Here is a 26,248-nt window from a genome sequence, read left to right as displayed (position 1 = left end):
GGCTCATATAAATTTGGAGTGAGTGAAGCCAATGAAGTTGAATGAATGTTGACAAGCTGAGACGCAGCAGTAGAATGACAATTTTGAAATGTCCCACCATATATTTACATGGCAAGTTGAATTCCCACTTCACGGTTGTTGATCAATCCAAAATTTTTTTCTCCATTCGCTGTTTAATCCTTTTGCACATGGGACGGCGCAGCTGTATCCCTGCTGTGGCTGAAGCGTGACGAGTTTGTGTGATGTAATATTGTCATATTGAAGAGCGATGTGAACAGCATGACGTTGAAAGAGTTAAAAAAAAATTCGACGCTGGGGGCCCGGTATTTATACTTTTTCTGAAATAAGCAGCGCACCAATCATGTCACGTCAATTTCCTCTTGATCGTAAAAAATGTATAAACAATATAAAACATTTTTACAAACTCTGTGACTATTACAATATAATAATTAACAAAAAAGGATTCAAACAAAGTTTGTGAAAAAAAAATTAGTATATCTCTACCTTTAGTTTTGCTTTATTGTTACAGAGTTTGTAAAAATATGTTTTATATTGTTTATATATTTTTTACGATCAAGAGGAAATTGACGTGACATGATTGGTGCGCTGCTTATTTCAGAAAAGGTATAAATACCGGGCCCCCAGCGTCGAATTTTTTTTTAACTCTTTCAACGTCATGCTGTTCACATCGCTCTTCAATATGACAATATTACATCACACAAACTCGTCACGCTTCAGCCACAGCAGGGATACAGCTGCGCCGTTAAGCAACGAATGGAGAAAAAAATTTTGGATTGATCAACAACCGTGAAGTGGGAATTCAACTTGCCATGTAAATATATGGTGGGACATTTCAAAATTGTCATTCTACTGCTGCGTCTCAGCTTGTCAACATTCATTGAACTTCAATCTCTTCAGAAAATTAACGTACAAAAAACTCAAGACTCAAACAATTGAGGCGTCATGGTACCGAAGCTTAGATCAACAACATTGCCAGCCGATACTCTCACATTTTTTTGTGTAAAATTTGATCGAGTTAGCTAGCTTCAAAAGTTTAATGGTACAGCCTCGAGCCTGACAAAAACGTATGACAACTCAAAATCATTAATTGAAGTAATTGACCCAAGGAGCAACTGCTGGATGTTCATTTAATCAGCTACTTGGAAAGTTATCTTTTTTGATGAAACTCAGTAAACCGTATATCTGATACATGCATTTATGTCAGTGTTTTTTTTTTTTTTATTTTTTATTTTCAAATTATTCTAATAATACGCGAATTAATTTCTTCTTTCGTTTTATATTTTTTCAGTCAGTGCAAAAGTGTGTGTAAAAGTGAATGTGAGCGTGTGTGAATATTTTTTGATCCTGTCTATATTGCTTGCTAAATCATTGGAAAAAAGTCCAGATTCCAGATAATATATTTCACAATTCGCTGCGATGGTGAGTACTCTCTGAAAAAAGAGTATTTATTAAAATCTATCTCGGTCAATGTGCGTTTCGTTCATAATTTAAATTACCTCCTAATTGAAGTACAAGTAAATGTTGGGTTTTTTTTTTTTTTTCTATTCGACTTATTTTTTAATTATTTAAAAGTTTTTAATTATAACGGTCTTTTTATTTCGTTTTAAAAATTTTTAATTGTGCATTTGCAGCCTCAAGCGCAATATCTGAATTGAATTTATATTATTTTTTTTTTTTTATATTACCTAAGTATATATATCGGGAATCATAGGTATACCAATTATTTTTTTACCGGGATTGATATAACAAATGAAAAGTAAATTAATATGCACGATCACAAATCATTGTTGTTTTTTATTATTTATTTTTATATAGTACATATGGAATGAGAACTGTTGATATTTATTTTATTTATTAATTTTTTTATTCAATTCAGCTGAGCATACGCAAGCACTAAATATATTTTCATATTTTTTATTTCAATTTAAAATTCGTATTGTTACAAAGCAATCATAATTTTCTATTAATGACTCGCCAATTATAAATGCGATAAATAATTGATAATTAATATATGTATTTAAATTACATTTATCAACATAACAATTATTGATTTTTACGTTCGTCCGAATATTACTCAACGAAAAATCATGAATTTTTAATTTTCAATAGAAGACAAACTTGTTACCAAGATTTTTTTTTTTTTTACGTTCTGGTACCTTGGGAAATTCATATTTTCCTTATAATCCTGGCAACAAATTTTAATCTTTCAGTTTGTCTTTCTTCACTATAAATTTCCAGATAATTAATTATCGATTCTCCCCAGATACTAAAGTTAAATTTATTGCTCATCAAATTTGAATCCAATTAAATTTTATAAACTTGATTTTTTTTTATTCAAAAATAAAATATATTCATTATTTGTCATTTAATAATAATATTATCGCGAATGTAAATTTAAAATTTGTGTTAGCTGTTAGAAATGAATATTTTAAATGGATAAAAAAAATTTTTAAAAAAGTTCGGTGACTGAAAAAAGAAGAAGCTGAGCTCAGCTCAAAGACTTTTTCAACGGTTGGTGAAAATGAGCCTTAGGTGTTTTCAGTATAAAAAATATATATATAAATCCTTGGAGCTAAAAAAAGAAAATAAAAAAAAAAAAAATCGAAAAGTAGAAAAATGCGGACTTATTGGAATGAAAAAATAAAATAAATAGTAGTTGGAAAAGAAGAAATGAAACGAGTCAGCTTAGCTTCTTATCACATGCCTCCGGGTTTTTGCATTTTTATCAAAAATACTTTTTCGAATAATTTAACAAAACCAATTCTTATTTTTACATTTCACGGGATAAAATAGAAATATTTCATTGCATGGTAAATTTTACAATTTTATTGAATGAAAAAAAAAAAATTAATTAAATATTAATTAATTCATATATGATATTATAAATTAATTAATTAAATTAGTAAATTGATTAGTCGCGTGTAAAAAATATTAACATAATAAATTAAAATACAAATATGTATATTTTACAATATTTAATAATTTTAAATATAAATAAAATACGATAGTAAAAAATGAATTAATTAAATAAAAATAAATACGATCCAATAAATTTAATAATAAATTGCTATATTAATCACCAAGGTAATGACTAATCGATCTCATCTGTTCTGCATAAACACGCTGCACTACACACATTAACATTGAACATAGTATATACAAGATATCCCTCAACAACCATAGACCACCCATTAAATTATTAATCACCTTGCCTTTGATCATCAAATCTCCTATACTATCATCCATATCATACCATCATCATATACATACACACATGCAAAACTTTATCTCAATTCTCAAACTGCATCGATAAATTAACCATCTATATATTTTCATCAATATTTAATTCTAATTATTCATACTTGTATATAATTATATATTTATCTTTTTTTAATTTATACATTATTCTTATATTTATTTTATAATAATAAATATAAAAAATTAATAAAATAAAAAACTGCATCACATGCTGCAGAATGACGCAGTGTCTTCTGCATTTCTCGAAACTTTATTTTGTATTTTTTTTTTAAGTTTTCTTTAGATAAATAATAATTTATGGTAATAAATATAGCAAAATAAATTATTTATATTTAAAAGGGTTGAAGATTAAAACTAAAATAAATATTTTATGTTATACAAATATATTATTTATATTGCAAATCAAATTAACAAGTATAAATTTAAAAATATTATTTGATATAATGATGTTACATTTGTTCATGCTTGTGACAAGTAAACAATAAAGTTGAAAAAACTTTTTGATGTAACATGCATAGAAAAAAATAAAATAATTGTGGGTGGTTTGAAAAATTGTATAACGCAGGGTGGTTATGGGGTGGTTGGCTAGTGTATGTGTTGAGATAATATTGAAAATGATGAAGAAGATGCCGGCCGGTGGCGCAGTCCTGCGCTCTGTTGATGCTGCATTTTTGTACCCATGTTGTATTTTTGATCCTGCGCTGAAGAATATTCACAAACTTGTGTTACGACTTTGCTCTTGTCGGTATATCAGGGGAAACAAGAACAATCATGGGGATGAGTTAAACAGTGAGGTTCAAGCCGCCGCCATAGCCGCCTCATAAAGTCGTGGTTAAATAATATTTTAAATATCATCTTCATAATCATCATCTTCATCATCACCATCATTATTTATTCTATTATTATTATTTTTATGATTCATTAAAATGAAATACACTATTTTAATTTTTTCATTTTTTAAATTATTTTTCAAGTGACTTTTGATGAATTTTTTTTTTTTTTTCACTTCTTATAATTTATAATTGTGATATGCTATACTTTTTTTTATAATTGGTGGTTTCAAGTGTCAGTGATAAATTTTTACCCGGGAAAAAAAAAATATATATATTTTTTAATATACAAATATTAAAAAGAAAAAAAAATAAATAAATATATTTGGTGCGTCGAAAAGAGTGTCATCTTCTGTAGGTCAATGCTCGAAGTAAATCCCAATAAGATATAATATTTTTGGAGTAAAAAAAAAAACAGGATCTTACGTGACGCCATCTATCGTACTATTATTATTATTATAACTATTATTTAAATAAAATTTAAATAATAATTTTCTTAAAAACATTTAACTTTTAAACTTGAAAAAAAAAATAAAGAAAATTTTTATTTTTATTTTATTCAGTTAAATGATGAAGAAAGGATGTTATTTAAAATAAAAAAAAAAATCAAATGGATGAAGAGTGTAGTTGGTGTATGAAGATGATGAAAAAAGTTTGTCTAAAATTAAAATTATTTAAATAAAATTAAAAAAAAAAAAAGACACGACGTAACCATGGCGGACGCAATGCGCGTGAACTAATGACATTCTTTGAATTTTAATTATATATTTTATATATAAACTTAATAATTAAGAAGAAATTTTAATGATGATTATTCACTATTAATCAGCATCTTTAAACAAATGGAATTTAAATAAAATAATTCATAATAAATCATCATAAACATGCTGAGGTGAGTCAGTGTGTTATTCTATTTCTCAAGTAGTAAAATAAGTATTGAGTCAGCCACAGTAAAATTTTGTGTTTTTATAATGATAATTATGATTTATTAAATTAATTTAAATTATTAATATTATTATTTATTATTTATTTTTTATATATTATTATTATTTTTAATGGGGGTTGACTGATCAACGAAGACGAATTGTTTATCGATTGATTCTCGTGTTTTCTCCCTCACTGGAATCAGACTGATCTCTCACTTTTTCCTCCCTTTTTCTTACATATATATATATAAAAAAAAAAAAATAAAAAAAATACGAAAAGTGTGCCAGGCGTCACTCACAGAAGAAAACGTAATACGAGTGTAAAAAAAAATATAATATAGATTAAAAGAGATATAAATAAGATGATGAATAAAAAAATATATAAAATAAATAAATGATTGTATACAAAAAAAAATAACAAAATTGGCAAAATAAATTATAATCATATAATAATAAAACCGCATTGACGTCGTTTTCATATCTTTTCTACTTGTCAAATGAAGAATAGAAACTTTTGTGTCCACCTACTTTTATATTTCTATTATTATTTTTTGCTTTTTTTCAAAAAGTAATTTATATTTTTTCATGTATACGTATATAAATTTGAACCTGTATATTAAATTACCACGTGTATTTTCATCCCCCACCTATCAATCACATTATTCCCCTAATTTATTAAATTTATTTGAGATAAAAATAATTTTCTAACAAATTATTTTAACTAATCATCAAATTTAACGATACACAATTGAACAATAGTATCAAACAAAATTCAAAAAAATATATAAACATCATTAAATTCATGTTTAATTAGTGACTTAATTATTGCTCAAAAACTTGACCTTATTTAACTGTCAACTATATAAAAAAAATAGAGTCAAAGCAAGTGTACATATATGTATATTTTTTTCATCTTTTTTATAAAAGGATAAAATGTCTTGCATTGTGATTTATTTTTTTTTTATTAAATAATTTGTTGTTTATTTTTTGTCATTTGATTTATTAGTTTTTTTTTTTTTTTTTTTGTTTAATGAATGAATGAATGAATGTATATAGAGGAAAGAGAATGAGTGGCGTATAGAGAAAAGGGTTGAAGCTCAATTGAAGCTTAAAATGGATAGAAACTGGCAGGGGGTTAGAGTGGATATCAAAGTTAAAAAGTATGGAACACGACAGGCGAGATGGGCGCTGGGGGATGTATTCGGACCGGGACGTCGTTTTCGTTGTCATGGTAACGAGAGTGTATAGAGAGAAACTAATTTTCTTTCTCTCTCTTACATTATTTTTCTGTCTCTATTTTACTCTCATTTATCGTTTTAAAATTTAAAGTTTTTATTTTTATATACAACATATATACTTAGTGCGTGAATTTTCAACATTCAACCGACACCCCATACATTTATTTTCGTTTGATAAAATATTATATAAATATAAAAAAATTATTTTTTATAAAAAAAAACTCGAATTCCTTGTGTGTATGTGTATGTATTTTTTAAATAAAATATTTTACTTTGATCAAAAAATAAACTGATGAATGAATATAAACTTTTATTTATTTATTTTTTTTTTTATATCTCAAATTTTTATCATGATTTTAATTATTTAAATTATAAATATTTAATACAAAAATATACTTTTTTTTATGCTAATATTGTAGCTAATGGAATGAGTTAAAAAAAAAAAAAATACTTTTATAATTTTTTCAAGTTGTTTGTTGGTTTTTTATTTTTTTCAAAGTCTCGTATTTTATGCATGTCTTTTTTGAATATTGAATTTTTATTTATTTATTTTTTTACGTTGTTATTATTATTTTTTTTATTTTTTCATATTTTCCCAGATGATCGTTTGAATTGACAAGAAAATCTTGAACTCTGCATTGCGACGCATGGAAAATGAGTCGTCTGGTACATCAGGGACACTTGTTGCTCAACCATGTTTTTAAGTGATCATATATAGTTTTACGCAAAGAAGGTGACAAAAAAAAAATATAAAGACAAAACAATATATAGTAATAATAAAAAAATAAAAAAACTAGCCAACACCATAAATATATAAAAGGATATTAAAATGTCAAAAAAATTTTGGCTTCGGTGACATCTGTTAAGCGTATTGTCCATTGACAAATTGGACATGTTCGCATAAATGAAGATCTAAAAAAAATATTCATCTTTATTAAGATGAAATGAATGGGTTATCGAATTGAATATATTGATAATATAGATTTAATTGATATAAAAATAATATATAATAATTATAATATAATATTAAATAATAATAAAAATTGGAGTAACGCGGTGGCGGCTGCGGCTGCGTCGGCGGCGGCAGCGGCTGCGGCAACAACAGTTGTAAGGCTGGATTACATACGTGGAATGTCTTCGGGGGCCAAGCGGCTCGTGCAGTCGCTGAGGGGCCGCAGTACATCTGGGGGTGGTGGTGGTGGTGGTACACGTGGACGTGATAATTGTGGTGGTAGTGGACCAAGTACAAGTGCAACAAGACTATGGCAACAATATGATAGTGGTCATGAATTAGATGAAATATCGGTGGTTGGTGGGATTGGGGGTGGTGGTGGTTGTAGTGGTGCAATAACACCAACAACACCTTGTCACTATTCTGGTAATAAATATGATAGTGGTCAGACACTTTACAGTATTGCAACATCAGCACCATCAGGACATACTAGTGGAATTGGTGGAAATATTACTTCATCAGCTGTACGAACAAATTTTGGTGGTGCTGGTGAGATGATTTATTATTTAATTTTTTTATTTTTATCCTATTTTATTATATTATTATTTTACATTATTTTATTATTATTATTTTTATGGTTTTTATGGTCTTTTTTATATTTTGCTTTTTTATTTTTTCACTGTTGTCTGATTATTCTAAAAGCTATTCTATTTTATTTCAGTAATAACAAATTTTATGACTTCTTTTGAAGGATTTTAGATTCATTTTAAAACTATATATACTGTGGCAAGGATATTTAATTAAATTTTTTTTGTATTTTTAATGTTGTCAGGATTTTAAAAAAATTTATATAAACTATAAAATTTTTTAAATAAATTTAACACGATGTAATTTAATTTTTACAACAAAATTTATTTATTTTTATTTATTTTTTTTAAATATTTTAATTCAACAAATTACATTATTTTTATGTAATATAATTTTCAAGTTTTATATTAGATTAGTTTTTATTTTATATATATTTTGGGGTAGTTATATTACCGTGAATAATTTGTCAGGTTTTAATGAGCACATTTAATTGAATTTAGTGTAGCAAAAATAAAAACATTTATTAGAGTATTTTTTTTTTAATTAATTAAGTTTTATTTTTCATGTAGTTTAGGAATTTTGAGGTAATTTGATGAACATTTCATTGGAATTTGATGAAACATTATATGAAAGTTTGCCAATAGTTTATCGGTTTTAAAACTTGATAAAATTTACAAAACTATTTCTATTTATTATCTGAATTTTTAATAATTATTTTTCTCTTGACTATTGAAAATAAATGAATCAGATTAAAAATTAATTCTCCAATTTATAAAAAACAATGAGTAAAAATATACATGTAGGTTAATCTAGTTACCAAATGACAACTAACGTTACCAACAGGATGTAATTTAATTTAAAATTTTTTTTTTTTTATAACCAAACGCATTAGTGCGAATTCACGTCACAGACTGATTTAATTAAACGTCTTTGCATTCGTCTATCCATACATATACATGTACATATAAAAGTGACAAGACACAAGTGAAATAGAAAACAATTATTTTATCTCACTACACTAGAATGTGTATCTTTCTATACTGTAGTCTTTATCTCTCTATATTTAAATTCAGTTAAATACATATAACTTAAAATTGCTAGCAACACGTACATGTATATTCACTTCAACAAATTAACAACGCTTGTTATACTGGAATTCATCAAAATTAGATAGTACTTGAAATTTCCATGATAATTAAAGACAAAACTAAACACTAAATTCTGCTTGATTAAAATTTAAATTACTTTTTTTTTTTTATAATAAAAATTAAATTTTACATTATATAAAATGTCTTAAAAAATAATAATATAATTTTCCAGGTCCTTTTTTTTTTTTTTGCATAAGAAAAAAGTTAATAAATAAATAAACTTGATACTGAATATTTAATTATATATGAATATTTGAATTTCCTGTGTTTGAAAAAATAATATTTATTCTGCTGTTATCATTAGTCTATGTAATCTATAATTTAAGCATTGATGAATGATGACAGAATCAAAATGTTCCAAGCTAACATGACTACGATATCTTGGCTAAATTCCAATAGTACAATTCTCTGACTTTATCGATAGGTAAATCCAGCATGATATTGCAAATATACTCTGGCAAAATGCCAAAAATCGATCGATTTAACACACTAGCCAATTGTAGAATATATTTTTTTTCCTTTATATCCTTTATATAAAATTGAAAAAAAAAATATTTATCTCCAATTTAGTTTATCATTTATTTTAAACCATTTTTTTTATTACTTAAATTCCCAAAGGCTTTTTGTTATATACCCAGTGGACCGCATATAAAAAAAATAAATAAATAAAATATTTGATCAAATATTTATCGAGTAAATAAATATATATATATATATAAATTATTGATAAAAATAATTAAATTATATTTATTAAATTGTTAATGAATAATATTTAAAATATTTTTAATACACTAGGTTTAAATACAGTTGGACGAATAAATGATGGAAAAATTGGTGAAACAAAAAATCGAATTGATGATGATGAAAAAATTGGACAAAGATATTATCATCAACATCATCATTATCAACAACAAGGAAGACAAGATCAACGTAGTCGACAACCTGAACAACAGGTACTTTAATTTATAAATTTATTATTATTAATAATTAAAAACTTTTTAAATATTATTATAAATTTTTTGTTGTCAACATAAATTCAAGATTTTTAATTTTGTAAATTATTTAAATTATGTTTTCTCTCAATATCTTGGGGTTATTTAAAATTTTTTTTTATTTTCATTTTCCATTTACGTTAAAAAAAAAAATAAAATAATAATGTTTTTAAATATAATATTATTTTTATTACTTAAAAGTTTTTGAATCATAAAGAAAAACTTTTTTACATTATTAATTTTTTTTTTTTTTTTTTAATTTTTTTTTCAACAGTTTTTAAAATTTATTTATATAACTTTTGTCATGTATTTCATTTTTATTTTTTAGTTTAATGTAAATTGTGTATTTAACTTGCGTAGATTTATTCTGTTTCACAGAGATATTTTGGATCGTCCAGAGACTCACTCAATGCAGCTTATGTTAATCGTGGTGCAAGTGAACTTGATTTAAGTAGAAAACCACAAAAAAAAGATCAATTAAAGGGTAAATTAAAATTTCCAAATGTTGTGAGTTTGAGTTCATCAAGAGAAACATCACATTTACGTAGTTTAGCATCAACTAATCATCTAAATGGCAATACCAGCTGCAACGGTACTGAGACGTGAGTTGAACTATAATTCAATTTATAAATTTACAAACTTGTATTTTAGTTTTATACAAAATTTTATTATTTTATATTTATTTTATCTTGATAAATAATTTTTAACGTTATTTATTTTTATTTTAAATATTTACTTTTACTAACTACATAGTATATAAATTAAAATTAAAATATTATTCTATGAAAAAAAAAATCAACGAGTATATTCAGCAAAATTTTAATCAATGTCAATATGTTTATATTATAAATTTTTTTTTTTCCATTTACTTTATACTTTTCTATATAGTTTAATCAATTTATTTTAATTATTATTTATTTTACTTGATTGGGGTTTAAAGGAGGTACACAGCAGCACAACAACAACAACAACGTGGAAGTCGAGGATATCCTGGACAGATGGGAACACGGGGCTTTCGCACTGGAGCCCCCAATTGGTCGTTCGTCTTCGATCCCGCGGGACGTCTTTGTTACTATTGGTCGATGGTTGTATCACTTGCATTTTTATACAATTTCTGGGTCATTATCTATAGGTTTGCCTTTCAAGAAATCAATGGTGAGTCATCATTAATTTTTTTTTATTCCCCAAGTTATTATAAAAATAAATTATTAAGAATTACAAATACTTTTTTTTTTTTTCATTTGATTAAAAGCCTAATCAGTAAAATTAATTAAAAAATTTCCTATTAATTCAAATAGTATTATTTTTTTCAAATAAAAATTATCTAATTTGTTTCAAAAATATTTTATATATATTTTTTTATTTGATGTTTCTAAATTTTATATTTATACAGTTTTTTTTTTTTTTACGAAATAATAAATAAAAATATATTCATATGTATTTTTATTTTATAACATGAATAGTGTTTTTATTGAAAGCTTTTTTTTTTATTGATTTATTTATATATCTATTTGCTCTTTATTGGAAATAATAAAAATTTTTTTTCTTTTTTTTTTAGGAGGAACACTACTCGTATGGTTTTGTCTTGACTATTTTTCTGATTTACTGTACGTTGTGGATATTGTATTTCATTTTCGTACTGGCTATCTTGAAGATGGTGTCTTACAAACAGATGCCGTTAAATTACGTAATCATTACATGAACAGTACGACGTTTTATATTGACTGTTTGTGCCTGCTGCCACTTGATTTTTTATATCTATCAATAGGATTTAACAGTATACTACGAAGTTTTAGGCTTGTTAAAATATATCGGTTTGTATATTATTATATTATTTTTAACACTTAAATATTCAAACAAATATTATATACTATTCAAAAAAGAAAAAAAACATTAAACTTTTCCAACCACTTGGTATTTTTTTTTTTTTATCGATTTAAAATCAAATAAAAAAATTGTAAAGTATAAATCAACGTCTCGACAAGTTAAAAAAATATTTTTCAAAGAGCTTTTATGTATTTTTACTTTGACAGTTAATATCCACAATTTTTTTTTTTTTTCGTTTTATACCATTATGTTTTTTTTATATTGAAAAAAAAAAATTTCAAATCAATTTTTCATTATTTTATAAAGTTTTCTTTTTTTTTTTTTTTTTTTTTGTTGGATAAACATTAATCACTCGAATTTTATATATTTTATTTTTAAAAAAATATATAAAATTTATGAAAACTTTAGTAAATAAAGTTTTTTAAATTTTATTTATTTAAAAACTTGATAAATATAAAATTATTATTATTATTTATATCAATTTAAAATGAATAATTATAAAAATGTCAATTATTAATAAATCAAAAGGAAAAATTTTGAAATAATGTTTAATTAAAAATAATAATTATTATGTCAATTAGGTTTTGGGCATTTATGGACAGAACTGAACGTCATACAAATTATCCAAATTTATTTCGTTCAACATCATTGATACATTATTTACTAGTGATATTTCATTGGAATGGGTGCCTCTATCATATTATATGTAAAAACAATGGTTTTGGAAGTAAAAATTGGGTATTTAGTGATTCTGAAACGGCAGATGTTGTCAAGCAATATTTACAAAGTTATTACTGGTGTACACTGGCTCTGACAACTATTGGTGATCTTCCAAGGTAAGATATATATCATTTTTCATCATAATAATTTACTTTGTTTCACGAAATATGTTTTAATTATAATTAATTATTTTATATTATAGTTTAATTAATTTATACAACTTTTTAAAATTAATTTACGAATTTTGTTGTTTCAGACCAAGAAGTAAGGGTGAATATTTGTTTGTTATAATTCAGCTGCTTTTTGGTCTTTTGCTGTTTGCAACAGTGCTTGGCCATGTTGCCAATATTGTCACTTCTGTCAGTGCAGCACGTAAGGAATTTCAAGGTAAATTTTTTATATTCTTTGAACTCTTTACAGTTGAATTTTCCTTTCCATTTTTTTTTTTTTTTTATCTTTTTCCTAAAGTCTTTTATTTATTTAAAAAAAAAAAAACTTCTATCAATGCTGGACATGACAAAGAAAAAAAAAACCGAGTTCGTGTAAAAACTATATATATACTGAATACAAAATGCAAAAGAAAAAAAATGATAAAAAAATAAAGCTAGAAACAAAAGGTTGAAGTGTATCGAACAAATGCTGACGTAAGACGAAATAAAATGCCGAATTCTACTGTCGTATTGCCATCCAGTGCTATTATTTTTTATCTTTTTATTTTTCATTCCTCTGTATATATATAAAATCGCATTCACAATGTACTAGATATATATACAATGTATAATAAAAAAAACATATATAAATTTAAAATTTCTACCATCTGAATTTATAAAATATGTCAGGGATTTTAAATTTATACATTTGTCTAGTAAAATGAAACATGCCAAAAATGATTGAAGATTTACTATAGCTTCATAAATCATCAACATACATTATATTATTTTTTTTTCATTATTACATTTTACAAATAACATTATTAAATCTACCACAATTTTTAGATAAATTTAATAACAACAAATATCATCATTTTTATCATTTTTAAAATTCGTTTATATTTTTATAAAGAAAGGAAATTGTATTGTATAAAAAAAAAAAAAAAAAAATAGATAAATAATAAATGAAATGAAATAAGAAAATGAAAATATATATATAACAACCCTCAATATTGAGGGAGAGAATAAAAATGAAAATAAGGCAAGGAGAAGAAAAAAAAAGGTAAAAAATTCAAGTTAGTAATCCGACAAAGATGTAGAAGGGTGATATAGGTGAGGGTGAAAAATATGTCTCGTTTGTCGTTGACTCGAGGGATGAAAATTTGGTAAAAAAGTGGATGGATAGAGAATGAAGAAAATAGCTTAGGGCAAAGTTGCGAAAAGCAATTTTTCTAAATTATTATTATTTTTTTTTTTTTCTTTTATTTTCTCTCTCAAATTTTATCCTTTATTTTTCTAGCCTGTTTTGCTATTTATCCCTTGCACATTGCTTTAGTTTTTGTTGGCTTTGTTGATAATTTCAAGATATATCTAGGAAGGTATTATACGTGCTACGTGCACTCTTGTAAAATTGGTACAATGACCCCGGGGCGCCAGTTAACGAGCATACATTTATTATTTTTGTTGAAATTATTATTATTATTATATTTGATATAATTAAAAAATTAAATTGCTTGTTTTATGTATTTAATAACATGAGTATATAATATTTAAAATTATTTTTATCATTTAAATATACACATTTTTAAAATTCAATTCAGGCAATAAAAAAAATATTTGATAAATATTTTTCATTTATATTTCGTTTTTATATTATTTTTTATTTTTAATGAAAAAAAAATTTTTGTTTATAAATTATTTAATAGAAATATATATATATATTTTTTTCCCTGGATATAGCAGAAAATATTTTTTTAATATTTTAAAAGCATTATTTTTTTTTTTTTTGTAAATGAAAATAATAATAATAGAGCTTTATTTTATTTTTTTTCTCTTTTATGTTATAAAAATAATAATAATTTATTATACATTAAAAATGATATTCACATTGAATTAATAATTGTCATATAAAATTTATGTTTAATATATAACGACATATGCAGTTTTATATAATAAACATTTAACATAATATTTGTCATAAAATTATGTATTATGACTAGATGCTTTATGGTCACAAATGTGCAGTTATGGTTTTCTATTAAAAAATAATTTTTCTCATTATAATTTTATCTTATAAATATTATGGTAGTAATAATTTTTGTAGATATTTATATATTTCCATAAATAATTTGATATTTTCATTTATAAAAGATAAAAAAAAAAACAGTAATTCATATAATAAACATTTATATATTATAATAAACTATAAGTATATAAATAGCATAATAGTTGTTTTGAATTTATGAAATATAATACTCTGAAATATAAATACAAAATTCAAACTGACATTATCTTTTATGCTCATAATATTGCTGTTCATATTATTCATATATTCTTCAAGTTTTTTTTTTTTTTTTTATTTCACAAACTATAATCGATAACTGTAAATTGAAAAATTAGCTTTTTAAATTAAACCGTTATTATTATTATACTGAATTTTGTATTGAAAATAAAACATTTTTCAATAATACATACACGATTTTAAAATAGAAAAAGTTTTTATTATTTTTAATTTGATAATAAATAATAATAAAAGTTTTTATTTTAACTTTTATAAATTTTTTGGAGTAAATAAATTAATTAAGTGTAAAGTTCAATGAAATGTACCATGCACATTGATATATTTTATTTTATTTATTTTTGATAATAAAAATATAAATAATTGAGGGGAAAAAGAGAAAAAAATAGATTGAAAGAAAGAAAAAAAAAAAAAAAGAGTTAGGGATAAAAAAAAAAAAAATACTTGGCATAGAAAAAAAATAGCCATGGTATTACTAACGACTCTACTTTATCCAAACTTATTTTAGTTTCTTTAACTGCAATCTACCTGCACTTTATTTTACTTTACAAATATTATTTCAACTTTTTTTATTATTTAATTCTTTTGTTGTATTAGCTACATTCACTAACCTTGTAAGCTTCAAGTGGAAAATAAAAAAAAAATAATAATAATATGGATGAAATGATACCAAAAAAAAAATCAATGAATATTTAAAAAGGGTTTTTTTTTTTAGCTATTCCCTTGAAATCATCTCATGAATATTTGCTAGTATTTTTTATAAACTATTTTTTTTTTTTTATTCACGTGGAAAAAACAACACCTCAAGTGTCTATTCTATTTTTAAAATCAACCATTATAAACAACCCTTGAGGCAGTGTCATGTTTTTTTTTTTTTAATCTTAAATTTTCAAAGAATACTTTAATTTTTTTTTTTTCTATTTTAATAATTTATTTTCTTACCTTCTCAACTTTCTGCTTAACTTTTTGATGTCAAGCAGTTTTTCTTATTTTACGTAATTTTTTTTTTTTTTTTCATTCTGTTATTCATTATAAAAAAATATTAAAAAAATAAATTATTATTTAAATAAATTTACAGATAAATTAATAAAAAGTTTAAAAAGTTTGATGAAAAATTAATTTTTTATATATTTATTTATGTTTTAGCTAAACTTGATGGAGTCAAAACTTATATGAGAATGCGAAGAGTGCCAAATCATCTTCAGATAAAAGTTATAAAATGGTTTGATTATTTGTGGCTTACACAAAAATGTTCAGATGAAGAAAAAGCTGTTAGCTGTTTACCTGGTAAGTTAAAGCTCAATTTTAATTTTCAATTTAACATATAGAAATATTTTATAAATACTTGTTGAATTATAAATAAAGTGTCATCAATCAATGTCACTTGTTAATGAGATGCAAGTTGGTGATAAGTGATAACCCTTCAACAATTTCAAAACTCTACATATATAATGTCAAATTCAAACAACTAGAAATGTCATACAGTACTTTAATTTATAAAATATATATATATTTTTTTTTATTAATTATTTTTAAATGGATAATCAATGTCATACTCAATCATTTTTATATTTTATTTTTTACCTTTAATGATGACGTGTTGTTTGTGTCTGTCTGTCTGTGTGTTACAGACAAACTCAAGGCTGAAATTGCGATCAATGTTCATCTTGATACACTTAGAAGAGTTGAAATATTTCAAAATACTGAAGCTGGATTTTTGTGTGAACTTGTTTTACGATTGAGACCAGTTTTATTCTCACCAGGAGATTACATTTGTCGAAAAGGTATAGTTTAATTTTTTTTTTTCTCATAAAAGTAATTAATTTTTAAAAAAATTTAAAAACTTTAAATATTATTATTATGAATTTATCAAAGTTTTAAAATTTATTATAATTAAAAAAAAAAATATCATTTAAACTAGTAAAAAAATCATAACTCAATTTAAAAGTTTTATTAATTTTTCAAGACAATTGAATTATTTATATTCATAACGAAATTTTATGTCATTATGATTTTATAATTTACTCAAAGTGATTTTAAAATAATTTAAAATTAATTTAAACTAAAATATATATGTATAATTGTTTTATTTTAATTTAATTTTCAAATGGAAAATGCAGGCGAGGTGGGAAAAGAAATGTACATTGTAAATAGAGGTCGTCTTCAAGTTGTTGCTGATAATGGAAAAACCGTACTTGCAACATTGAAAGCTGGTTCTTACTTCGGGGAAATCAGCATTCTCAATATGGGGACCGCAGGTAAAGAGTGCGGTAAATATTCCAAGTGCAGTCCAGGTGGCCCGTCAGATAGCCAGTGAGCGCTATTTCCCACGCGAAATATTTTTTCATCATATTTCACGTAATATTTAATTTAATCACCTCACCATTATTAGACAAAAAAAATATTAAATCATTATAAAAACAAAAACCATTTAAATAATATCAATTAAAATCTCGGTATGTTCAACATCAATTAAATTAATTAATTACTATTTTTTTTTTTTTTAATCTATACCTCTTACTTTTTTATATTACAACTTTTTTTGGCTAACCCTTTTTTTTTTTGGTATATTAAAACTTTACTTCATTATCTCTTGAGAAAAAAAAAATTCATTGAATCAAGTAATTGAACGTTTTAACTTACTTTTTTTATCTCGACATAAACACCATCATTTTTTATTATATTCTTTATTCAATTCGACACCCTTACTTTGTCACCGCTGTCTTGACACTTTTATTCACCCTTCTCTTACGTTTTTTTTTTTTTCATAATAATAACATTATATTAAAAAAATCTTGAAAAAAAAAAAAGAATTAAATTTATATACTTGTTTATATTTTACATAAATATTTTTCACATTTTTCATTTTCATATAATTCACGATTTTTCATTATTATAATATACTTTCACCCTCGTCCGTGTAGAACTATTTTTTTTTCTATATCTACTTACCATAATTTTTGAGTTAAATCGATGAAGATGAGCTTGATATTTTAAAGTATATACGTTATATGTAAACTTGCTTAGATTTTCAAACATTTTTCATGTCAAGTTTTCTCTTTTTTTTTTTTTTGTTTACAAGATAAACTATGGCTCATTTATTGTTGTTGAATTTTTTTTTCTTGTAATTCAAAAGGTTAGTTTACGTTGCTGAAAGGGCATTTCGTGCATCATCATGATCATCATCAATTTAACTCGAATATATTTATTCATTTTTTTTATATTTTTTTTTTTTTCGCTATGCCCTTTATTCTTTTATCCTTTTGGAGGCCAACTTGATTAATTGTTATTTTATCCGTGTTATCATTAAAAAAACATTTTCGTAATTTATTTGGTTTAAAGTTTAATCTACTTAAAAGAGCAATGCTAATTAGTAATTACTATATATATATTTTAAATAAACAAGCATTTATTAGCAATCTAAAATTGCATAAATTTTGTAAATAGGCGAAATGTTTTTTTAATGATTCACTTGAACACTGCACTTTGATATGTATATATAATTATTAATTATTATCTGATAAATTGCTCAATATATTATCTTTCCTATTGCGTGCAAATTCAATATTTTTTTTAAATAACTAATTCAACTTTATATTATTTTATGTTTGTTGAAAAAAATAATTAAACAAATTAAATTAAAAATAAGCAAACACTTGATAATGTAACTCTTGCAAATGAACCAAGATAAAAGCTTTTTTAATATTTTTTCCATTTTTAAATTACAAGCTCGATGATTAAAAAAATATTTTTATTAATAATGCTTTTTTTTTTTTTTTAACATTAATATTTATTAATTGCATAATGTAGTTATCGAGCGAAACACCTTGCATCCGCTATAGTAGATATTTATATAATATTTATTTTTTTATTTTTTTTTTTTTGGCATATTAAATAAAGAAATATATTCAAAATAAATATTGATAAAATTTAATTTTAAAAAATAATAAAATAATAGAGCAAAAATATAAAAAAGACTGACGTAAATCGAAGTGGATGAAAAAAATAAAATCGATATTCCATTCCGGTATACGTCACAATCTTGATAAAATGCCTGAATGCGTGAATATATCGAATTATTTCACGAGACCGATGAGGCTGAAATGTTGGGATGTTAAATTTTGATATACACAAATATATATATATGTGTCAATCAAAATTTCAAATTTCTCACACTAGTCATATCAATATTTACCCAATATAATATTTTTATGAGACATTTTGTATATTTTCATTTCCGCAATGTCCAACATATCTCGAGTGCATTAATTTATATCAAGAAATTGATTTAAAATTGATTATGAAAAGCGCAAGTATTTCTAATTGCTCATATATTTAAATATAAATTAAAAACAATTATAAATATTAAATTTTCATTTAAAAAATAAAGTTGTTTATATATTAATCAATTTAAATTAATAAATAAAAATAATAAATTAATAATAATTTCGAGATGTGTTATTAATTTGGTTGAAACAACCTGATAACCATTAAATGGCTACATCGTCGTAGGTAATCGCCGTACAGCAAGTGTACGCTCAGTCGGTTATTCCGACCTATTTGTACTGAGTAAAAAGGATATGTGGGATGTGCTGAAGGAGTATCCAGCAGCACGAGTACGTCTTGAGTCAATTGCAGTAAAACGACTTGAAAAATATAAAAAAGCACCCTTAGAAAAAGGTATAATAAATAACAAAAATATAAACTTATATACTTGAAAGAAAAAATTGTAAATTAATTTAATGAAAATTTATTAACAGCTGCAATGGGAAGAAGTCAAAGTACTCCAGGTCTTGTTGAATCAAGAGGTAGAATACCAATTGAAGACATGTGGATATCACCAATTGAATTACGTACAACACGTTCATTATTTTCACCAAGTCCAAGTCCAATAACTGGATCATCATATCATCATGGATTAAGAATTGGTGATAATGATGGTACTGTTGTTGTTGCTAGTGGTGGTAGTGGTGGTGGTGGTAGTGGTATTGCAACAACAGCAGCAACAAGAAGTGCTGATAGTCCAATGAGTGCAACAAGCAGTGCTAGAAGCAGTGAGGATCATACTGCAAGAGCAGCAAGATCAATAGCAACACAATTATCAATTGGACGGCAATCAACTCATTCTGGTAATTTATTTTTTATTATATAAAATATATAAATAAATAAATAAATATTTAATTAATTTATTATTTTTAATTATTTTAATTAAAGGTATGACATGCAATAGCATGACACAATTAGTGTCTGAAGGTGCATTAACACCAGTAACAGGTAGTGCTGGACATGATATACTTGTTGCTGAAATAAAACGTTTACGTGAACGTTTAATGGGTCTTGAAAGTGAAAATACAGCATTATCTGATAAATTAAATCATCAACAATATATTGTTGAACATCGTTTAGCTGAAATTGAAATGCAAATACGTCGTACAAGTTCAACATCAAGTATTGAAGATAATGAACGTAATCGTGAAAGTATTATTTAACAAGAAATAATGCCACGTAATGATAATAATATTAATAATAAACGTGGCTTATTATTACAATCAACAATTGATAAAATTAATAATATTAAAAAATCATATTACAATGATAATTGTCATGAATGTTTAACAACACCATCAACACCATGTACAATGTCAATTGGTAGTCCAAGTCATATTTTTTATGATAGTGATTGTGATTATAATAATGATGATGATGATAATAATAAAATTGGTACATGTAATGGTTTTAATAAAAAAAATGGTAGTAAATCAAATTTATTATTATGCATAGAATGTGATTTAGAATCACGTACATGTTCATATCGTCCAAAAACACCAACAAGTAGATCTGATAAATATATTGAACAATATCGTTATGATAATTATCATTGTAATGATGATAATAATGATTTAATATGTATTAAATGTGAAAATAATGATGATGATGATGATGATAATAATATCATTAAAAAAAATATTAATCATCATGATGATAATGATGATAATTATTTATTTGAATTATGTGAAAAATGTGATGAACAAAGTACAGATAATACAACATCTGATTCATGTAAAATGATAAATTTCTATGGTTCATCATCAAGTGATAATATTAATTATCCAGTTGATGCTGTTGTTAAAATTCATGTTAATGATAAATCATTTGATGGTGATTCAGATGATACATATAATGATTGTATTATTAAAATACCGGATGTTGGAAGTGGTGGTGGTGCTACTAGTAGTGATCGCTTGTCGCCAATTGATGAGCACGTACCAGCTAATAGTGAAAATCAAATACAAGATGATACAAATAAAATGAAAGTTAAAAATGGACAAGCACGAAGTAGGTATATTGAATCAATGCTTATACTTTTAACGTAAATTATTATAAATCATTATGATGATAGTAATAATAATAATGAATACCATTGAAATTAAATCATGAGGGCCAAGATGTGTCAAGCCTTGAAGATATTAAACAAAAAAAAAAAAAAATAAGACGCATTAGTTTTGTCATATAATAAAATTATTGAGATAAAAAAATAAAATTGCACGAAATATTCTAAATATTAATATATTTATATATATATAAATAAATTATAATAGTCATATTTTTTTTCTTTTTTTTTTGCTTCAATAATTATCATCAATATTTTTTAAATTATTTATATTATTTTTTATTTTATTTTTTTATGTCATTGCTCAAAAATTATCAAACGCACTGTATATAAATAAAATAGCCAAAAAATAATACTTAATAATAATAGTAATAATAATTATAATAATATTGAGTTATAAATATTATACTATATTGGTTATTTATTTTTATTAGCTATTATTTGTTTATTATAATTATTAAAAAAATAATAATTGTAAGGACAAAATTACCAATGACACTGATGAGTAAAGTGACGATAATTTAGAGGCGAGTTTGAGAAAAAAAAAGGATAAATAACAAAATTTTATAATTAATATAATAATAAAATAATAAAATGGAGAGATTTATTTAAAAATCAAGAGAATCGATGCGCTTTTTTTTTGATATTCAAACACGACATACAACTCGTGCTCGGGACCAAGCCAATGCCTGTATTTGCATATAATGAAAAATTCAAATGAAAAAAAATTAATAAATTTTTTGTCTAAACCAGGTGATAATTGGACCATTTAAAACAAAAAAAAAAGGCAATGCCTGCAAAAATTTGAAATCCCATTTAAAAAATTGATCAACAAAGTAATAATAATAATAATAAAATTAATAAAGCAAGTGTCATCTCAGTCGAATCAATTCTCCATTAAAATCTTTTCCACGCATTTACTAATTTAATCTCATTGTGAAAATTAAAAAATCTTTACTATCTTAGAAAGACAAAAAAAATTAAAGAAACAAATTTCAATTAATGACAAATTTTTAAAGAAAACAAAAACAACTACTACAATAATATTGTAGTATAATTAACGTAAATTTAAAAAATAAAATTTTTTAAATTGTTGTACTGCCATTTTTAATTTAAGAATTTATCGAATGTAATTATTTACAATTTACAATTATTTGTAAAAATAAATTATTTTTTTTTTTTAGATTTATTACTAATGCACATGATTACACTGATTAAATTGCATAATTTTTCAATTTAATATAGATTTTGAAAGAAATAAAAAAAACTAAAAAATAATATGTAATTTCGATTATAGAAAGGATGTAAATGAACAATTTGGATATGAAAAAAATAATAAAATAATGATGTATAATTATCGTCGTTTTCTACTGTCAGTGGATAGTCCTTAAAAAATAATAATAAAAAAAAAAAAAAAAAATAGTTGAGTTTAATTTGTTGCTAAAGAATTGATCGATGCATTATAATTTATAAAATAACAAAGAAATAGTTATACAAAATTAAACTCATGAATAAATACGAGATAATTAGATTTTTTTTTTGTTCAAAATAAACCAAAAGTATAATGAATTAAAAATTGATAAAACAACTGGAAAAAAACAAACAAAACAAAGCCATCTGTGCCCATTAATATTCATTCTGACGATTTAATTTACAAAATATAATAACTAATTAAAAATTGTTCGCTTGTTTCTCTACTAAATGAACATTATAAAATTTTCATGTTCGATAAAAGCTATTTAATTAAAAAATAATTATATTTGAAACGAAAAAAAAAAAAAAAACTATTGTTATTAAAAAAAATCTATATCAACAAAAGAATAATTGGATTAAAAATTTGCAATTAAATTTTTTTTTAATGAATTTTTTTTGAACAATAGAAGTTTTGTTTTCTATCAAAATAAAACATTTAGAAAAAAAGTTAATTAAACAAGCAGAAAATAAATTAAATGAAAAAATATAAGCTGATTAAAATTTGAAAAAAAAAACAACAAAAGAAATTCCAGATAATTTTCATGAATATAATTATTAATTCTATACTGCCTAGAATTAGTTTAAATCTCCTAATTATACAAATGTCTTGTGAAAAGGAAAAAAAAAAATTACGAGTTAATGCGATACTCAAGGCTAATCGAAAATTATAAAAAAGATTCATACAATTATTATCATCAATTTAAATTATGTAATATTGATTTTATTAAAAAGTTTATTAATGTTAATACGACACGTGAATTTTCTCGTATTTATATGAATAAAAAAAATAAATAATAATTATAAATTAATCTGTAAATAATTCAGCTAGTAGGTTAGTAAAAATCTAGTCCTCAAAATTTTAAAAAAGAACAAAAAAAAATACAAAAAAAAAAAAAATTAATAACAAAAAAATACAAAAAAAAAAAAAACAAGTTAATTATGAGAATTATATTCATCATACGAGTGTCTGATAATTTATAAATTTTAATTTCAACTCGACATAATAAAAAATTAAATTCAATAGAAGGTAATTCAATATCACCGAGTGCCGTAATGAAAAATAAATACGAAAAAAAAAAACAAACAAAGAAATTAGAATAATAATAAATACAAACGAAAAAAACCAGACAAAACATTACTGAGTTTGGTTTAAAATTTCGGTCACCAGGTATTGTGCCAAAAAAAAAAACAGAAGAAAATAAAAAAATTTAATAATTTATAATAAATACAAGAAAATAAGTTCAGTCTTCCTCGATCAAATTGATTTGTCGATAAAAAAAAAAAAACAATTTAATTCCTTCTAATTGAAAAGAAAAATTTTTAACAAAAAATAAATACAAAAAATAAAAAATATTTACTTGAATTTTTTAATTAATTATACTATGTGTTTTTTTTTTTTATTTTTATTTTATCCGATTGTTTTGGAGAACCACTTTTTGATGGATTTGATAAAACCAGTTTTTTTTCTAGGACATGATTCAACGTCATTCACTGAGTCACGATAATTTTTCCATAAATTCAATGAGTTTAAACAGACAGTTCCACCACCACGATTGAATTGTGTATCCTGAGGGAAAAGAAAAAATTTATTTATTGAAAATTCCAGTGGGAAAAAAATAATAAAAGGTAATAAAAAAATTTTACAGCTCTATTTATGTCACCAATGCAGATCCAGCTTTTATTTTTTATATTTTTCATAGCAACAGCCCACTTTGAATGATCCCGTGAGCTTTTGAATTCCACATTGGCTGAATTCAATATGATGGATTGAACATTAAGTACTCTGAGTTGAATAAAAAAAAAAAAAAGATCATTTTAAAAATGTTTAAAATGTGCAAAGAAAAAAAAGAAATCATTATTAATTTTATATTACTGTGTTCCATTGCACTCAGAGGGTAATTTTCCTCTGCCATTTAGCCATGTTTCAGCGAGCATATCAACTTGTAATTGTGGTGCAACAAAATCATCATATAAATCTAATTAAAAAATTTACCAAATATATAAATAAAATTCAAAAATACTAATAATAAATAAATTATTATTATTAGAAAATATATACCTTTTTGCCATTTATCTGTTTTAGCAAATGATGTAAATTTGACACCTTCTGTTGATTCAAATACACCCTTATTATTATAAGGTGGTCTTTTAATTTTTGGACGTGTTGTTACATTTAATAAACTCGTAAATTTTTCTTTTAATTTATCAGGAATATTATGTTTGTATGTTATTATTTGATTATATATTAATTGATTTGCAATGAAATTAATTTCACTTGAATTAATAGATATACATAAAAAACTTTGTCCATATACTTTTCCTGAATTTGGATATGAATATTCACCAATTGGTAAATCATCAGTTGTATTTTTTTTTTTGTTTTCACAATCTTGAATAATTTCTTTGGTATTATTTTTTTTTTTTTTTTCAGTACCTGTTCGAGGCATTGATGGAAAACTTGGTACACTATGAATTAGCCAAAATCCTTGATTTTCATTTGTCATAATAACACCTTTTGCATGTCCATATTTTGAATGAGAAGAATTTGTATTTGGTGGCTGATCATTGTATACTAACCAGGCAAGTTTTTCAGCAACTTTCTAAAATAATAATTAACAATAATTTATAATAGTACTTTTAATTGATCATGAATCATTTGTATTAATGCGAAAATAATTGTCCTTTGTTAGTTTTTTTTTTACTAACATCATTGTACAAAGACTCAAGTGTTTTTCCTGGTATTGAATCTACTGATGAAATATCTCTTTTTGATAATTGCCAACCATCGTTAACGGTATTATTTGTCATAAACATATATGCCACACCTTTTCGTATAACTGGATTAGCACTTTCTGCTATTTTTGGAATTTTATACATAACAAACCTAAAAGAAATAAAAAAAATCAGTAAGCAAAATCTTAAATCTTAAAAAAAAAAATTAAATTAATATTTAATATTTACCAATCGACATTATTTCCTGTTTCATCTTTACACTGGATCATATTTCCATAACATGTTCCAGTTAAAAAAAATAAAAATATACCAAATGATAAAATAATCATTGTTTTACTCAATATAAAAATTATTGATAAAAGAAATAAAAATTAAAAATAAATAACTTGACTTGCTTTAACAACAACAAAAGCACAACTGTAATAAATTTATTTCTCTTGTTAATAATTAATCAATCTCAATGATTCTTTATTGATTTGATCTTTAAAAAATCACAATAATAAAAAACAAAATAATTTGGTGTCGCTGACAATCCGCGAGTAACACAGCGCTGTTATTTCAACAAAGAGTTAAATTAAAAAAACAATCTTATCATAAATCAAAATATAAATATATGATTTGAATGATAAAATCATATTGACATATCATCCAATAACATTGTTAAATAAACATATTTATTTACAATATATTTTTTTTGTATTTT

At 23.6% G+C, this 26,248-nt stretch overlaps 3 protein-coding genes across 7 annotated transcripts; 2 read left to right on the top strand and 1 right to left on the bottom strand.

Annotated features, from left to right (window-relative positions):
• The first annotated feature begins 1,042 nt into the window (after positions 1–1,042).
• On the top strand, positions 1,043–22,780 carry LOC122856613. Of its 5 annotated transcripts, XM_044158341.1 has the most exons (15): positions 1,043–1,220; positions 1,310–1,440; positions 6,873–7,774; positions 9,757–9,914; positions 10,314–10,555; positions 10,894–11,108; positions 11,512–11,767; positions 12,362–12,616; positions 12,757–12,887; positions 16,095–16,235; positions 16,580–16,732; positions 17,069–17,218; positions 19,461–19,628; positions 19,709–20,077; positions 20,163–20,437. In XM_044158341.1, exons 3-15 carry the CDS (start codon positions 7,222–7,224, stop codon positions 20,435–20,437), a joined length of 3,066 nt encoding a protein of 1,021 aa, XP_044014276.1. In that variant the 5' UTR covers positions 1,043–1,220; positions 1,310–1,440; positions 6,873–7,221. The 5 variants fall into 5 exon arrangements, with proteins under 5 accessions (XP_044014276.1, XP_044014284.1, XP_044014303.1 ...); XM_044158349.1 differs by lacking the exons at positions 1,043–1,220; positions 1,310–1,440 and adding an exon at positions 4,024–5,001 and having other exon boundaries at positions 17,069–17,206; positions 20,163–22,780; XM_044158368.1 differs by lacking the exons at positions 1,043–1,220; positions 1,310–1,440 and adding an exon at positions 4,024–5,001 and having other exon boundaries at positions 10,332–10,555.
• On the top strand, positions 20,447–24,329 carry LOC122857236 (myb-like protein F). Its single transcript, XM_044159306.1, has 2 exons — positions 20,447–21,284; positions 24,283–24,329. Exons 1-2 carry the CDS (start codon positions 20,447–20,449, stop codon positions 24,315–24,317), a joined length of 873 nt encoding a protein of 290 aa, XP_044015241.1. The 3' UTR covers positions 24,318–24,329.
• On the bottom strand, positions 23,783–26,217 carry LOC122857070 (plancitoxin-1). The gene is made up of 6 exons (XM_044159055.1): positions 25,774–26,217; positions 25,519–25,696; positions 24,872–25,412; positions 24,686–24,788; positions 24,457–24,595; positions 23,783–24,379 (listed from the first exon to the last, which is right to left on the bottom strand). The coding sequence occupies exons 1-6, from the start codon at positions 25,872–25,874 to the stop codon at positions 24,221–24,223; spliced, it is 1,221 nt and encodes a 406-aa protein (XP_044014990.1). The 5' UTR covers positions 25,875–26,217; the 3' UTR covers positions 23,783–24,220.
• Between the last annotated feature and the right edge of the window lie 31 nt (positions 26,218–26,248).

This window comes from Aphidius gifuensis, linkage group LG1 (genome assembly GCF_014905175.1).
Source record: "Aphidius gifuensis isolate YNYX2018 linkage group LG1, ASM1490517v1, whole genome shotgun sequence".
Taxonomy (NCBI): Eukaryota; Metazoa; Arthropoda; class Insecta; order Hymenoptera; family Braconidae; genus Aphidius; species Aphidius gifuensis.
Note: the sequence above shows the minus strand (reverse complement) of the source record. Positions and strands in the feature narration are given on the sequence as shown.

What these genes read in the sequence shown, in the direction of transcription:
- LOC122857236 (XM_044159306.1), top strand. Translation starts at nt 20,447, where the DNA reads ATGCCACGTAATGATAATAATATTAATAATAAACGTGGCTTATTATTA. An exon ending in TAAAAATGGACAAGCACGAA is followed by an intron (nt 21,285 to 24,282) that starts GTAGGTATATTG and finishes TTTTTTTTCTAG; the next exon opens with GACATGATTCAACGTCATTC.
- LOC122857070 (XM_044159055.1), bottom strand. Translation starts at nt 25,874, where the DNA reads ATGATTATTTTATCATTTGGTATATTTTTATTTTTTTTAACTGGAACA. An exon ending in TTGAGTCTTTGTACAATGAT is followed by an intron (nt 25,413 to 25,518) that starts GTTAGTAAAAAA and finishes TTATTATTTTAG; the next exon opens with AAAGTTGCTGAAAAACTTGC. An exon ending in TCTGAGTGCAATGGAACACA is followed by an intron (nt 24,596 to 24,685) that starts GTAATATAAAAT and finishes TATTCAACTCAG; the next exon opens with AGTACTTAATGTTCAATCCA.
- LOC122856613 (XM_044158341.1), top strand. Translation starts at nt 7,222, where the DNA reads ATGGGTTATCGAATTGAATATATTGATAATATAGATTTAATTGATATA. An exon ending in AACAAATTTTGGTGGTGCTG is followed by an intron (nt 7,775 to 9,756) that starts GTGAGATGATTT and finishes TTAATACACTAG; the next exon opens with GTTTAAATACAGTTGGACGA. An exon ending in AGGCTTGTTAAAATATATCG is followed by an intron (nt 11,768 to 12,361) that starts GTTTGTATATTA and finishes TATGTCAATTAG; the next exon opens with GTTTTGGGCATTTATGGACA.